The sequence below is a fragment of the Ruditapes philippinarum genome, unplaced genomic scaffold, assembly GCF_026571515.1.
Source record: "Ruditapes philippinarum isolate M1 unplaced genomic scaffold, ASM2657151v2 ctg857_1_1_1_1, whole genome shotgun sequence".
In the NCBI taxonomy this organism is placed as follows: Eukaryota; Metazoa; Mollusca; class Bivalvia; order Venerida; family Veneridae; genus Ruditapes; species Ruditapes philippinarum.
The window spans coordinates 135,028-150,024 of record NW_026857879.1 but is presented as its reverse complement, the minus strand read 5'-3'; the positions used below and the strand labels follow the sequence as shown (position 1 = coordinate 150,024).

General features: G+C 39.2%; 1 protein-coding gene across 1 annotated transcript; it reads left to right on the top strand.

Annotated features, from left to right (window-relative positions):
- Nucleotides 1-7,558: 7,558 nt before the first annotated feature.
- LOC132751339 (uncharacterized) lies at nt 7,559-13,905 on the top strand. The gene is made up of 12 exons (XM_060741499.1): nt 7,559-7,768; nt 8,525-8,719; nt 8,933-9,127; nt 9,361-9,477; nt 10,292-10,620; nt 10,753-11,078; nt 11,194-11,217; nt 11,747-11,893; nt 12,197-12,665; nt 12,793-12,957; nt 13,107-13,364; nt 13,501-13,905. The coding sequence occupies exons 1-9, from the start codon at nt 7,600-7,602 to the stop codon at nt 12,618-12,620; spliced, it is 1,926 nt and encodes a 641-aa protein (XP_060597482.1). The 5' UTR covers nt 7,559-7,599; the 3' UTR covers nt 12,621-12,665; nt 12,793-12,957; nt 13,107-13,364; nt 13,501-13,905.
- The last annotated feature ends 1,092 nt before the right edge of the window (nt 13,906-14,997 follow it).

Below are 14,997 nucleotides of genomic sequence, written 5' to 3'. Positions count from 1 at the left end.
AGTATATCTTTATAGTGTTGAGGAAAACATTACTTGTTTTTTGTTTCATTATAAGTTTATAGTATTGAAGAACACTAATAAATTATTGTTTTTGTCTTATTATTAGTATTTATAGAATGAAGAACACTAATTGTATTTGTCTTATTATTAGTTTATAGTATTCAAGAACACTATTTGCTTTGTTTTATCATTAGTTTATAGTCTTGAGGAAAATACTACTTGTTTGTGTTTTCAACTCACCTATCACAAAGTGACATGGGGAGCTTTTGTGATCACTTTTTGTCTATTATCTGTAAACTTTTACTTTAAACCACATCTCCTCATAAACCACTGAGCCAATTTTATCCAAACTTCACAGAAATGTTCCTTTCCTTGTTTGTTTGTTTGTTTGGATTTTTACGGCACGTCAACACATAACTGGCCATATCGTGCCTAATGCTATAATAGGCTTAAAATGTTATGTAAAACTTTGTAACTGACAATAGAAATGAGCAAATTAGATCCTAGAATACAAGTTTATCTCTTTCAAATAATCAATTATGTTTATTGATGGAATTGAATTAAAGAGTTCTTTAAGTGAATTTACAGAATAAAATCTATTACGGGCGTGTGAAAAATCATGACATTCAAGAAGAAAATGCTTGACAGTAAAATTTTCATTACAACCTACACAGAAAGGGGCATTGTCATTTGTGAGGAGATAAGAGTGGGTAATTTTAGTGTGTCCAATTCGGCATTGAAGAAGAACTGTTTGATCAGGGAGGTTTGACAGAGATAGAGATGGTGACACATCAAGAGATGGGTTTATATCGTGAAGTTAATTAAAAACAGCATTGTCCCAATTTGCTTTCCATTCAGATGCTACGAGTTTATTTATAGCCGGTCTAAAATCACAAGCAGGTAACAATTAGTCATTTTTTTGAAAATTTAATGATTGTTTAGCTAAAGCATCTACTTTTTCATTTCCTCGTATACCTACATGACTTGGGATCCAATATAATTTAACATATTTTCTTTTTAGTATATCATGAAATCGTAAAAGAAGTTTCTTTACCAAGATATTGTCAGATTTTTTATTTTTAATGGATATTAAAACAGAAAGCGAGTCCGAAAATATCACAAATATATCGTAGGTATGCTGTGCTATGTATAACAATGCTAAATCGATAGCTTTTTCTTCAGCAGTAAAAAATGATGCATTATCTGGTAACCTCATAGTAGATGTAAAATTATTTTCAAACACAGCCGAACCTACTTTGCAACCTTCTTTTGAACCGTCCGTATAAATATGTATAAAACCTTCATGTTCTTCCTTAACTGCTAGAAACTTCTCTTTAAAATATCAGGTGAATTTGATGACTTTTTTATATTTGAAAGATTAACATTTATTTTCGGGGAATTATAAGTCCAAGGTGGAACATCCTCATCGCCATTTTGAAGGATACTGTCTGGGTTAATTTTTAGTTTATCTAAATCATCTTTTAAACGAAGGCCTAATGGTTTAATGTCCTTTGATTTGTTAACAAATTTTTCAGTATAACTTGTTTGAAAAATAATTTTTTCAGCTGGATTTTTGCTATTAGATTAAATTCTAGTTGCATATTGAAGTGATAGCTTTTTTTGACGAAGATGAAGCGATGGTTCCCCAGCTTCCGCATATAGACTTTCTACAGATGAGGTGCAAAATGCACCTAAAGCTAACCGTAAACCCTGGTGATGTATGGTATCTAGCATTTGAAGATATGATTTTCTTGCGCAGACCAATATACAAAAGAACCATAAGACTTCAGTATAATTTTAGTAATGTGGAAGTATTTGATCCCCAATTTGTACTTGATAAAACCTTTAGTAAATTTAAAGCTTTCAGGCATTTAGTTTTCAAATGTTTAATATTTGGTATAAAAGAAAGTTTGTTGTCAAATATAATTCCTAAAATGTTAGCTTCATCAACAACTGGAATTTTAGAACCAGATATGTGAAGTTCAGGGTCATTATGGTGTTTCCGCAGTCGACAAAAATGAACACATTGAGTTTTTGACTTTGAAAATTTAACCATTTTCCATTGCCCACTTTTCGATTTTATTTATATTTTGTTGAAGTTGCCTTTCAATTGTTCTCATACTTTTCGATCGATAGCAGATAAGAAAATCATCTACATATAGAGAACACTCTATGCCCGGTGTAAGAGCGCTAGCAATATTGTTTATTTTAAGGCCAAAAAGTGTAACAGAAAGTATGCTTTCTTGAGGAACACCTTGTTCTTGTTGGTGATCCTCAGAAAAAGTTGAACCAAGTCTTACTTTAAAGTGCCCATCGTTTAAAAATCCAGAAATGAAAAGAGGAAGTCTGCCTTTAAGTCTAGCATCCATTAGATCTTTTAGGATACCATATTTCCAAGTAGTATCGTAAGCCTTCTCAAGATCAAAGAAAATTAATACCAGGTGTTGTTTATTTACAAAGGCTTCTCTAATAAAAGTTTCAAGTCGTACAAGATGATCGTTTGTACTTCGCTGTTTACGAAAACCTGACTGAAAATTAGTAATAATTCCATTATTTTCTAGATACCAAACTAACCGATTATTTATCATTCTCTCGAATGTTTTGCAGAGGCAACTTGTTAGTGAAATTGGGCGATAATTTGTAGGGTCAGTTGAATCTTTTCCATGTTTAGGGATAGGAATAACCAACGCATTTTTCCAAGTGTTAGGAAATTCACCAGATACCCCAAAATTTAAAAAAAAATCAAAATTTTGTTAAAAATTGTAAGAAGCAAGCCAAGAGATTGGGGTGGTAGATGTTTAAGAAACTGGTAGTATATTTCGTCCGGGCCTGCAGCACTGTCTTTTGCAGTTTTAATTGAATAAATTAAGTCATCAATAGACAAAAGGGAATTATAGTCTTCATCATTTCTTGAAGTAAAATTAATATGTTCTTTCTCAGCTTTACATTTGTGTTGTTGAAATTCATTTGAATAATTGTTTGAAGAAGAGTTCTTTTCAAATGTTTTAGCCAAAGTTTCTGCAATATCCGTTTTTTGTTTGGCATATTGGCCATCACCAGTTTTTAAGTGAACAATTGGACTTCTTTTTATACTTACCACTTATTTTCCGTACTGCATCCCAGACTTTCTTAACAGGAGTATTTGAATTAATATTTGAAACATATGATTGCCAAGATTGGCGTTTAGACAAACGAATTGATCTTCTAGCCTTAGCTCTATATATTCTATAATTTTCAAGGTTTTCTGTTGTAGGGCGATGTTCAAACTTTTTTTAGCGAAGCTTTCCGTATGCGAACAGCTTTTTTACATTCATCGTTAAACCATGGCTTTTTTATTTTATTACTATTGTTTTTTGTTAATGGAACAACTTTGCAGGCAATAGTATGTAATGCTGAAGAAAACGTTTCAGCTAGATCAGCAGAAGTGGCTCCTTTCTTTTAATAAGTGTGTACCAAGTTTGTTCAAATAAAAACCCTGGGGTCAAAATTGGCTCTGCAAGTGTGGTCATTGTTTTACCTATAAGAATATAGTAATGACTTAGAAATCTTCTTTAAAAAACCCCCAAACACTAGAGCTTATATTTTTTCTTTTAGTCATTTTATAGGTTTTTAGTGTTTAGAAATTATAAATGTTCTAATCGTTTATACTGTTAACATAAACATCGCTTGCTTTTGTTAACTGTAGGTTGTTGAACACTTTTAATTGGATAATTTAAGGTTTACATTTGACAAATACACAACTGTATTTCCTACTTTTGACTTGGTATACGAGATATATAAGAACAAAATTGGGAAAATAACGCATTTTTTGTGCTATTTAAATTTTAATTATTTCAGCAAATAGTTATGACAACACTGATAAAAAAAACCTTCTTGTTTGACATAATGTTTGTCCCAGTCTGTAACTTAATATATACAACAAGTTCTTGTATCACTGTTAAATTCACATGATAGAATGATTATGCTTTCTTTCCATGTTTTAATAACCATATTGGTAGAAAACTTTATTCAATATTTTTGTTTTCACTTTGTCTGGAATATAAATTGTTGCATAAATATGTTAATTAATTGTAAAACTATCAAACCATATACAATAATGCATGTATCCTTCAAACTTGTTTGATGTTTAAAGAAATTGAATAGTATCTAATATTTAAAAAAAATATTGCTACAAAAGCGATTGACGAAAAAAAAGCAAAAAATACTGTTCAAACTCTCTTAAATATTAATTACTTTCCTTGATCTTGATATTCAGCATAGTTTAAAAATTATCTCAGTTAACAAAAACTGTCGTTAACGAAAGCTGCCAAACGTCTTTTCATTGTACTTTAAAACTGGAATCCACTTAACACATATTTTAATCACACTGTTTATTTTGTATGCTTTTAAAATGCATGTATTTTTGTTGTTAGCTGCTTATAAAAAAACCTTTGTACACAGTTTAAAATCATTACTGTTTTTAGGGATTCCTTTTTCTTTTTTTTTTCTCGCATGTAATTAACATTTTTATGGTTGATTTCCTACAAATGTCTTACTATATTTTGACAAAATATCAAAATCATACTTTAACAAACCTTTTTTTACTACTACTTATAGAAGATTCCAATCATATTAGCAAATGCGCAAGTTTGTAAAATATTCATCACCTTTCACAGAACTATTTTTTTAGCTCGACTATACGAAGTATATGCAGAGCTGTCCTACTCGCCCCGGCGTCGGCGTCCAGATTTCAGATTAAAGTTTTGGTGCAGTAAAATATTTTTCACTATAACTTTGTCATTTCTTAAGGTTACTTTTAGGTATCAACTTCAAATATATGTTCCTTATCATCAACCATATCTTATGTGACAAGGTTCATACCTCTAGCACCAATATTTAAGATTTATCTCCCCTTGAACTTAGAATTTTCCTTAAAAATATTATTTTTTACTGTAACTTATTTATTTCTAAAGGGATCAATTTCATACTTTAAATATATGTACCTTATCATCATCCACATCTTATGTGACAAGGTTCATATCTCAAGCACCAATATTGCAAGAATTATCTCCCCATAAACCTACATTTTTTTATTAGAAAACTGTTATTTTATACTATAAGGTATCTACCTCAAACTTCAAATATTTATTCCTTATCATCAATTACATTTTATGTGACAATGTTCATAACTCTTGAAGCAATATTTACAGATTTATCTCTCTTTGAACTTAGGATTTTCTTTAAGAATTATTATAACTTCTTTTTTATTATTTTTTTATTTTTTTTGGTATCTACTTCAAATTTCAAATATATAGTTCTTATCATTACACACATGTTGTGTGACAAGGTTCATGACTGTTTTAAAAATTATCCCCCTTGATCTTGGAATTTATGTTAACAAATGTAATTTTTTACTATAACGTAATACATAATTATACATAATTGATTTTTCTTTCATAGTTTTGTCCTCCTTACTGCGTCCAGTACTTTATTAGTCGAGCTTCGTTGTCTCTTGTTTAGGGTGATTCCGCTTTGTCAGCCATGTTTGTTTTCACAAAGTCTGTTCAAGGTGAAAGTAGGCCAAAATTCATATAACAACAACAAAGCTCACATTGTTATATGATGAGCCATTTACAAGTACACTTCCAGTTTTATGTTTTAAAGACTACTTTAAACAAAAATAAAGATAAAATAAAGTTTCATGCACATTTCATGAATGGCAAAATCCAGTTTAAAGTCTATTTTAGTGCCAACAAATGCTATTTGTTGCAGAAAAATACAAAACAAACTGAAAAAACATAAATCTTAGAAAAATAGTTTATCTGACCTTGAAAAAACATGGCCACCATGACATGCGTAAAAAAGTAGTACCATGAAAATAAATATTATTTACCTATTTCTTGTGTACATGACAATTAGACACACTTCACTGTTACACATAAAAAGGTTTGATTTTGAAGTTTGATTGTTTTTTCATTATAATTGTAGTTCATAAGGCTGTAAATGATAATTGTTTTCTTGCACTACTTTTTTACAAAAAAACAAATGGAGGCCATGTGCTTAGAAGGACATGAGATACTGATTTATTTGGAGTTAAGTTTTGAAAGATTTTTGTATTTCCTGCAAAAATAGCTTTTGTTGGCACTAATACAGACTTTAAAAAGGATTTTGCCATTCATGATTATTATGCGAGCCTCTGAATTTAATATTCTGTTTATCACATACCCAAAACAAGAGCCGGTTGAACCGGGCGATGCTCCCCGAATAGGTTTTGGACACAGGAAGGTATACCTCTTGTAGTGTCAGAGTTATGTCACAGACAAAGTTCAAAGTGTAAAAATAACCCAAATGTTGTGCACGACACACTGTCTCAATAAATATGGTGATCATTTTTGTGAAATAGTTGTAAAATCCAACTTCAAATAACAAAGTCATGGGCCGGACATGATTTTGCTGCAAGGTCATGCTGTGACATTGACCTTCAAGGTAGCGACCCAAATGTTGTGCATGACACGTCATCTCAATGTGATGATCATTTCTGTGAAATATTTCTAAAATCCGACTTCAAATAACGAAGTTATGGGCCGGACACGATTTTGCTGCAAGGTAGCAACCCAAATGCTGCATGCAACACTTCGATTTAATATGGTGATCATCTGTGTCAAATAGTTGTTAAATCCGACTTCAAGTAACATAGTTATGGGCCGGACACGATTTTGCTGCAAGGTTATGCCGAGACATTGACCTTCAAGGTAGCGACCCATATGTTGCGCGCGACACATTGTCTCATTATGGTGATCATATCTATGAAATAGTTATAAAATCCGACTTCAAATAATGAAGTTATGTGCCGGACACGATTTTGCTGCATGATTATGCTGTGACCTTGACCTTCAAGGTAGCAACCCAAATGTTGCTCGTGACACGTCATCTCAATATGGTGATCATTTCTGTGAAATAGTTTAAAAGCTGACTTCAAATAACGAAGTTATGGGCCGGACAAGATTTTGCTGCAAGGTCATGCTGTGACCTTGACCTTCAAGGTAGCGACCCAAATGTTGTGCATGACACGTCATCTCAATGTGATGATCATTTCTGTGAAATATTTCTAAAATCCGACTTCAAATTACGAAGTTATGGGCCGGACACGATTTTGCTGCAAGGTCATGCTGTGACCTTGACCTTCAAGGAAGCGACCAAAATGTTGCGCGCGACACGTCATCTCAATATGATGATCATTTTTGTGAAATATTTTAAAAATCCGACTTCAAATAACGAAGTAATGGACAGGACACGATTAACCCCCCCCCCCCCTTCCCACGGTCTCCTGTCCCCTTCCCCTTTGTGGGCCTATTATTACTTTCTTTGAATTCCTAATCAGTTACAAATTATTTATCATTTATTGATTAACGTGTCGTTGCCCTGTCCTTTTTATGTTTGGGGTCCGCCTGGGCTCCTTACCATTGGTTCTTGTTGCTGGGTCATATGGGGGTTGCGTTCATTGAACGCCGCCTTTCCTTGTTGATCTTGTTTTTCATATTTTACCAACTGCTGTTACCCTGTTCGTACCTAATGTAGCTTGCTTTCTTTACAGAGATTGAGGGGCAGGCTGAGGAGACGATGGCGGCGGCGGTGACAGCGGAGGACGGACAGGGGCAGAGGCAGGGAGAGTCAGAGGAGATGGTGGTGAAGGAAGAGGAGACGGCGGCGGTGGGCATGACAGGGGAGACGTTGGCCGCGGAGAAGAAAAAGGCGAAGAAGAGGAAGTATGAAGAGGTGGAACGTGAGGGTAAGAAACATTTGATCACATGAAGTAGACTTATGTATTGAATGCATTGTTGTGTATTAATTATGATAAACAAGATCGACAAGGAAAGGCGGCGTTCAATGAACGCAGCCCCCACCCGACCCAGCAACAAGAGTCATCGGCAAGGAGCCCAGGAGGACCCCAAAGAAAACAGGACAGGGCACAAGGCAGAGCACGGGCAGGCATATAATTAGTAACTGATTAGGAACTAAAAGAAAACAAATAAATGATTAAATATTAGGCCCACAAAGCCAAAAGGCACAGGGGAAGGGGACACGAGACACGGGGAAGGGGAATAAATAAAATAAATAAAAAACAGGGACAAAGGGGAAGATACTTACCGTAGACGAGAAACAACAAGAGACACAAGCAAAACTGTCACGAAAACAGTATAAAACAACATAGACATACATCTGAGGAACACAGAGGGGCGCCGCCTTGGAACGGTCAGTAGCATAATAATGACTACTGGGGAGTTTAAACCGGTTAATGGTGCACCAAACCTCGCTCTTAGCCCCACTATGTTCCTATAAACAAGACAGTGTAAATAAAATGAATCCCCGCCAAGTGAAATTCTAACAGTTGCTATGGTTACAAAAGGTTAAATAAGTAAAACACCAAAATGATCATGTAGATACATATAAAAGTAAACCCAATGACCATAACAATGTCTGTTTTCAATGACTTACCAGCTGCTGTTACCCTGTTCGTACCTAATGTAGCTTGCTTTCTTTACAGAGATTGAGGGGCAGGCTGAGGAGACGATGGCGGCGGCGGTGACAGCGGAGGACGGACAGGGGCAGAGGCAGGGAGAGTCAGAGGAGATGGTGGTGAAGGAAGAGGAGACGGCGGCGGTGGGCATGACAGGGGAGACGTTGGTCGCGGAGAAGAAGAAGGCGAAGAAGAGGAAGTATGAAGAGGTGGAACGTGAGGGTAAGAAACATTTGATCACATGAAATATGATAAACAAGATCGACAAGGAAAGGCGGCATTCAATGAACGCAGCCCCCATCCGACCCAGCAACAAGCGTCAGCGGCATATAAGTAGACTTATGTTTTGAATGCATTGTTGTGTATGTCTGTTTTCAATGACTTACCAGCTGCTGTTACCCTGTTCGTACCTAATGTAACTTGCTTTCTTTACAGAGATTGAGGGGCAGGCTGAGGAGACGATGGCGGCGGCGGTGACAGCGGAGGACGGACAGGGGCAGGGGCAGGGAAAGTCAGAGGAGATGGTGGTGAAGGAGGAGGAGACGGCAGCGGTGGGCATGACAGGAGAGACGTTGGCCGCGGAGAAGAAGAAGGCGAAGAAGAGGAAGTATGAAGAGGTGGAACGTGAGGGTAAGAAACATTTGATCACATGAAGTAGACTTATGATGGAGGGATGTTGCACTTATTCATTATCCATCATGTACAGACTCAATCAAACCGAGTCTGCAATTCTTACGTTATTTTGTTGTGATTAATGCTTCCGAGGGATTACTTTGTTTCCAGAATTATGTATTGTCTGTTTTCAATGACTTACCAGCTGCTGTTACCCTGTTCGTACCTAATGTAGCTTGCTTTCGTTACAGAGATTGAGGGGCAGGCTGAGGAGACGAAGGAGGTGGTGGAGGAGGAAAGGCCGTTGAGGGACTGGACGACAATAGAGCTGTTCCAGCAGTCGGGCAGCTTAGCTGGTGATTTAGCTGGTAAGAGTTTTGTTACTTTTAAGAACCTGCATGTATGTAGACTTGTGACACATAATAATTTAATACGTGATTGTAAACTTAACCAGATTATAGTAAAGGGATCGTCGACTTCTGTATTTATCTATCTTGTTATATTTTCTGGTCCTTCGGGATCATTGATGCCAACACTATGAAGTGTTGAGAATTGAGTACCGCTCAAGCCGGTGCTAGGGGGCGTGAGGGATGTTGCACTTATACATTATCCCTCATGTACAGACTCAATCAAACCGAGTCTGCAATTCTTATGTTATTTTGTTGTGATTAATGCTTCCGAGGGATCACTTTGTTTCCAGAATTTTGTACTTCACAACAGCAGGTGTCAAGTGCCGTGTGGCAGCCGTAAAAAGTTGCCCTGTACTTCACTTCAGTGTTGTTATATTTTCTGGTCCTTCGGGATCATTGATGCCAACACTATAAAGTGTTGAGAATTGAGTACCGCTCAAGCCGGTGCTAGGGGGCGTGAGGGATGTTGCACTTATACATTATCCCTCATGTACAGACTCAATCAAACCGAGTCTGCAATTCTTATGTTATTTTGTTGTGATTAATGCTTCCGAGGGATCACTTTGTTTCCAGAATTTTGAAGAATATGTTATTCAGTGATTTTGTGATTGTAGACTTGTTATGATGATTTGATAACTTGATTGGGGTGTGTATACAAAATGGATCGTCGACTAAATAATTTAACGAATTTTTTATTGTAGACTTATAATATCATACCGACTACAGATTGTCATTTATACGCATGCTTAATCATGGTTTGCTCTTGTTGCAGTCAGTACCGACTCTGATGACTACCCCATTGAGCCGGTGCCGCCCAGACCGGCAGTCGTCCTGGAGCGTGGGTCGGACGGGAATTTCGTGAGGGACACCAAGCCATGGCCCAGGTACGGGCTGCTTAGAAGGAAGCGGACCTCATCGGAGTCGACAGCGGCATCCTCCGGCGGCGGCTCGGAGTATTTCCCGAAGTCGGACGATTTGCTGTCGTCAACGTCAGCGGGGGAGGATGCTGCTGACGACCACCACCCGTCGACACCAGCCCCAGAACCCCCTGTGAGGCGGCTGTGCAGGAGCCCGACGGTCAAGAGGAGGCAGAGGACCACAGTAAGTATTGTTTTAACGTACTCTTGAATTCAAAAAAAAAACGTTGAAATCACCCGTCACGTAACTGCATCACTGATATTTGAATTGATGTCTCGCACAAATGAGGATAAGCAATGTTTCCTTTCATTTCAGGGTAAAAAGCAACAGCGCCCGTGCCCGCTTGAGGGGTGCCGAGCCAGCGTTGTTAACATGGCTCGGCACTTCAGGCAAGTTCATCCGGGGACGGAGGTCCCCAAGAAGCCCACAGCAGCAGAGGGGAGTAGGCGGACCTACGGGGGGCAGAAGGTGTGCGCCGTCTGCTCCAGCCGTACGATGAGAATGGACTTGCACCTGGTTCGAAAGCACGGGTTGATGAAGGGCTCCCCGGAATATGCAGCCAAGCTGAGGGCGGCCACCGTACCCCAATACGCTTCCACTGAGGGGACCAGCGACCTATCAGAGGCTCTGGTTGAGTATGGGTAGGTACGTTTATTTCTAAACTCTATTTGTACTGTTCATCTGCAATTGATCGATCGTCTTTCAATTGAGACATAATTGGTGTTTACTTTATTTAATCTATGAATTTCTTTTCAGAGAGAGACTGCAGGACAGGTCTATTTCACTTGGCGGGGATTCATTTTATTTACACTGTCTCGTTTATAGGAACATGGTGGGGCTAAGAGCGAGGTTTGGTGCACCATTAACCGGTTTAAACTCCCCAGCAGTCATTATTATGCTGCTGACCGTTCCAAGGCGGCGCCCCACTGTGTTCCTCAGATGTATGTCTTATGTTGTTAAATACTGTTTTGGTGACACTTTTGCTTGTGTCCCTTGTTGTTTTCTCGTCTACGGTAAGTATCTTCCCCATTGCCTCTAGTTTTTATTTCTTTGATTACTCCCACCCCCTCCCCCGGTCTCCTGTCCCCTTCCCCTTTGTGGGCCTATTTTTATTTTCTTTGAATTCCTAATCAGTTACTAATTAATTATCATTTAATGATTAACCTGTCCGTGCTCTGTCTTTGCCCTGTCCTGTTTTTGTTTGGGGTCCCCCTGGGCTCCTTGCCATTGGTTCTTGTTGCTGGGTCATGTGGGGGTTGCGTTCATTGAACGCCGCCTTTCCTTGTTGATCTTGTTTATCATATTCTATGGGGGACCAGAGGACGGAGGCCACCACCAGGTCTCACGGAGCCGGCATCAAGCGGCTGCTGCCCGCCCTTACATCAGAGGCGGTGCAGGGATTACAATCGATTGGGGTCCGTGACGGCCTGGTGGACACCCTCTTGAAAGACGAGACGTAAGTAGTCAATTTTGTGATTTTGTAAGAAGACAATTTTGTCGGATTGTGATTGTAGACCTAATACACACACCAACAGTATCTTACGTGTAGCTTTCTGCTGTCTGACATATTCATTATATAATTAGTATTATATAAGATATAACCATTCATTTGTCATTGAAACAAATCACACGTACCAGAAAATAACCAAACTCATTATGCCAGTCGTCATTGATGCGGAGTAATCAATTTGTGTGATCGTACACTTGTATTATACAAGATAGAGATGTCCACTTTAAAATGTTTCTTTTGTTGTTTCAGCCTGTCGGCAGCAAGTCTGCGCACTTATCTCCACTCCCTTGCCGGGTTTCTGGCGTACCTCGCCACCTCCTCCAGGTGGCTGCGTCACCTGGGCATGACCCACGCAGCCGTCGAAATTGTGCGTGGGAAGGTGAACCAGGTAGCGCAGTCCCTGAAGCAGGACATCAACGGCCAGGCCGTGGAGGCGGCTGGCCAGAACCCGGAAGGGAGTCTGGCTTTGAAGCCTTGGATGGCAGGTCTGTACCTGGAGTCGGAGGCTGTGGAGACGGCAAAGAGGCTTATCGATGAGGCAGCTGATGGAGGGAAGCAGCTGAACAAGAGCGAGTTTTGCAGTGTGCGAAACTCGCTCGTTGTTCAGCTGCTTCTCAGCAACGCTAAGCGGTCCGGGGATATTGCGGCCTTGCGCCGCAACGATGTAATGTAGGCGACGGTGGCCCCGGACCAGCCAGATCAGGCAGCCGAAATATACGTAAGTGTATTAGTATTATCCAAGATTTATAAATGTTGTTAAGAAAATCAGTGATTGAAGATTTCTAATATCATATGAGTGATTGTATACTTAAACAAGGATTGATGACTCTTTGTATACATTTCAGATCATACAGCACAAGGAGGCCGTGAGTGGCAAACGCTGCCCACTCAGACTGGGGGCAGAGCTGCTGCGGACCGTGCAGCGGTTCTTGAAGTTTGGCACCCCAGCTCACATAAAGAGCGACTATGCTTTCACAACTTACTCCCCGGCTGGCAAGATCTCCCCTTCCGTGAGTATAATTTTCAGCTTTTTATTTTTTCAATTGTACTGGAATGTTTCAGGATGCTGTTTTTTGGCGATATACACCGTAAATAATAATAATAATAATAATTATAATAATAATAAAAGACACTATAATCTGTACTTTTCTTTTCACAGAACATGGCCAAGATGGTGGATACCGCCTGGACGGCATTTAGTAAGGCCAAGGGGCTTGACCTGCCACGGTTGACGTCATCACTCAGCCGAAAGTTGGCCGTCTCCACCCACCGTGAGAGCGGGGCCAGCCGCGAAGAACAGACAGCGTTGGCCGCGCATATGGCCCACCGGGTGGAGACGATCGACCGTTACTATAACAGGGCCAACTTAAGGGGCGAGACGGGAAAGGCCCTTGATGTGATTGTCGGCACCTACAAGGTAGGATACATACATACATATTCATACAAAATAAATAAAAAAAAACATTCAAAGTTGTGAATTGCACCGAGTTCCGATTCAGACGGGAAAAAATAATGTCAGTTTGTGATTTGCTCTTTTCATCTCTTTTTTTCAGGATTCTGCACGAGCCATGGATGATCCCAAGACAGGGGAGACGGCGGGGCAGAGTGAGACGGCGGGCCCGAGTCAGACGCCCTAGGTCGACCATGTGGTTTATATTTGGTACTTGATAGAATAAAATTATTTACAAATGTTGAACTTGTCTTTGTTGTTTACTTTCGCAACTCTGGAACAGCCTTAAGATGTGGAGTTGACACAAAGAGCCACTCGACTAGAACATGTACAGCGCCAACATAAGGCAGTGTACGTAAACCACAACGATACCGATCACACGTAGTCGGCCTAATAAGCTTTACCCCCTATCGACTATACTATTTTAGATGAACAAAGAAAGATGTTACACAAAATCTTGCATGCAGAGTTGATGATAGAGCCACTCGATCATATTCGAGCCATAAGCAGTGCACATAGAATACCAAGTAACCGATCACATATAGTCGGCCTATTAAACTTAACAAAAGTTCGTAAAGCCCTTTGGGACTGAATTGTCTTAATGTTCGTCTTCTGCCTTGCTTCGTCGGGCCCTTGTAGGTGATTTTCTTGTTGCTCTGTCTCTCCAGAATTTTGTACTTCACAACAGCAGGTGTCAAGTGCTGTGTGGCAGCCGTTAAAAGTTGCCCCGTACTTCACTTCAGTGTTGTTATATTTTCTGGTCCTTCGGGATCATTGATGCCAACACTATAAAGTGTTGAGAATTGAGTACCGCTCAAGCCGGTGCTAGGGGGCGTGAGGGATGTTGCACTTATTCATTATCCCTCATGTACAGACTCAATCAAACCGAGTCTGCAATTCTTATGTTATTTTGTTGTGATTAATGCTTCCGAGGGATCACTTTGTTTCCAGAATTTTGTACTTCACAACAGCAGGTGTCAAGTGCTGTGTGGCAGCCGTTAAAAGTTGCCCCGTACTTCACTTCAGTGTTGTTATATTTTCTGGTCCTTCGGGATCATTGATGCCAACACTATAAAGTGTTGAGAATTGAGTACCGCTCAAGCCGGTGCTAGGGGGCGTGAGGGATGTTGCACTTATTCATTATCCCTCATGTACAGACTCAATCAAACCGAGTCTGCAATTCTTATGTTATTTTGTTGTGATTAATGCTTCCGAGGGATCACTTTGTTTCCAGAATTTTTCCTTTAGGACATTGAGTACTTTTGTTATGGTCATTGGGTTTACTTTTATATGTTTCTACATGATCATTTTAGTGTTTTACTTATTTAACCTTTTGTAACCATGACAACTGTTAGAATTTCACTTGGCGGGGATTCATTTTATTTACACTGTCTCGTTTATAGGAACATGGTGGGGCTAAGAGCGAGGTTTGGTGCACCATTAACCGGTTTAAACTCCCCAGCAGTCATTATTATGCTGCTGACCGTTCCAAGGCGGCGCCCCACTGTGTTCCTCAGATGTATGTCTTATGTTGTTTCACACTGTTTTGGTGACACTTTTGCTTGTGTCCCTAGTTGTTTTCTCGTCTATGGTAAGTATC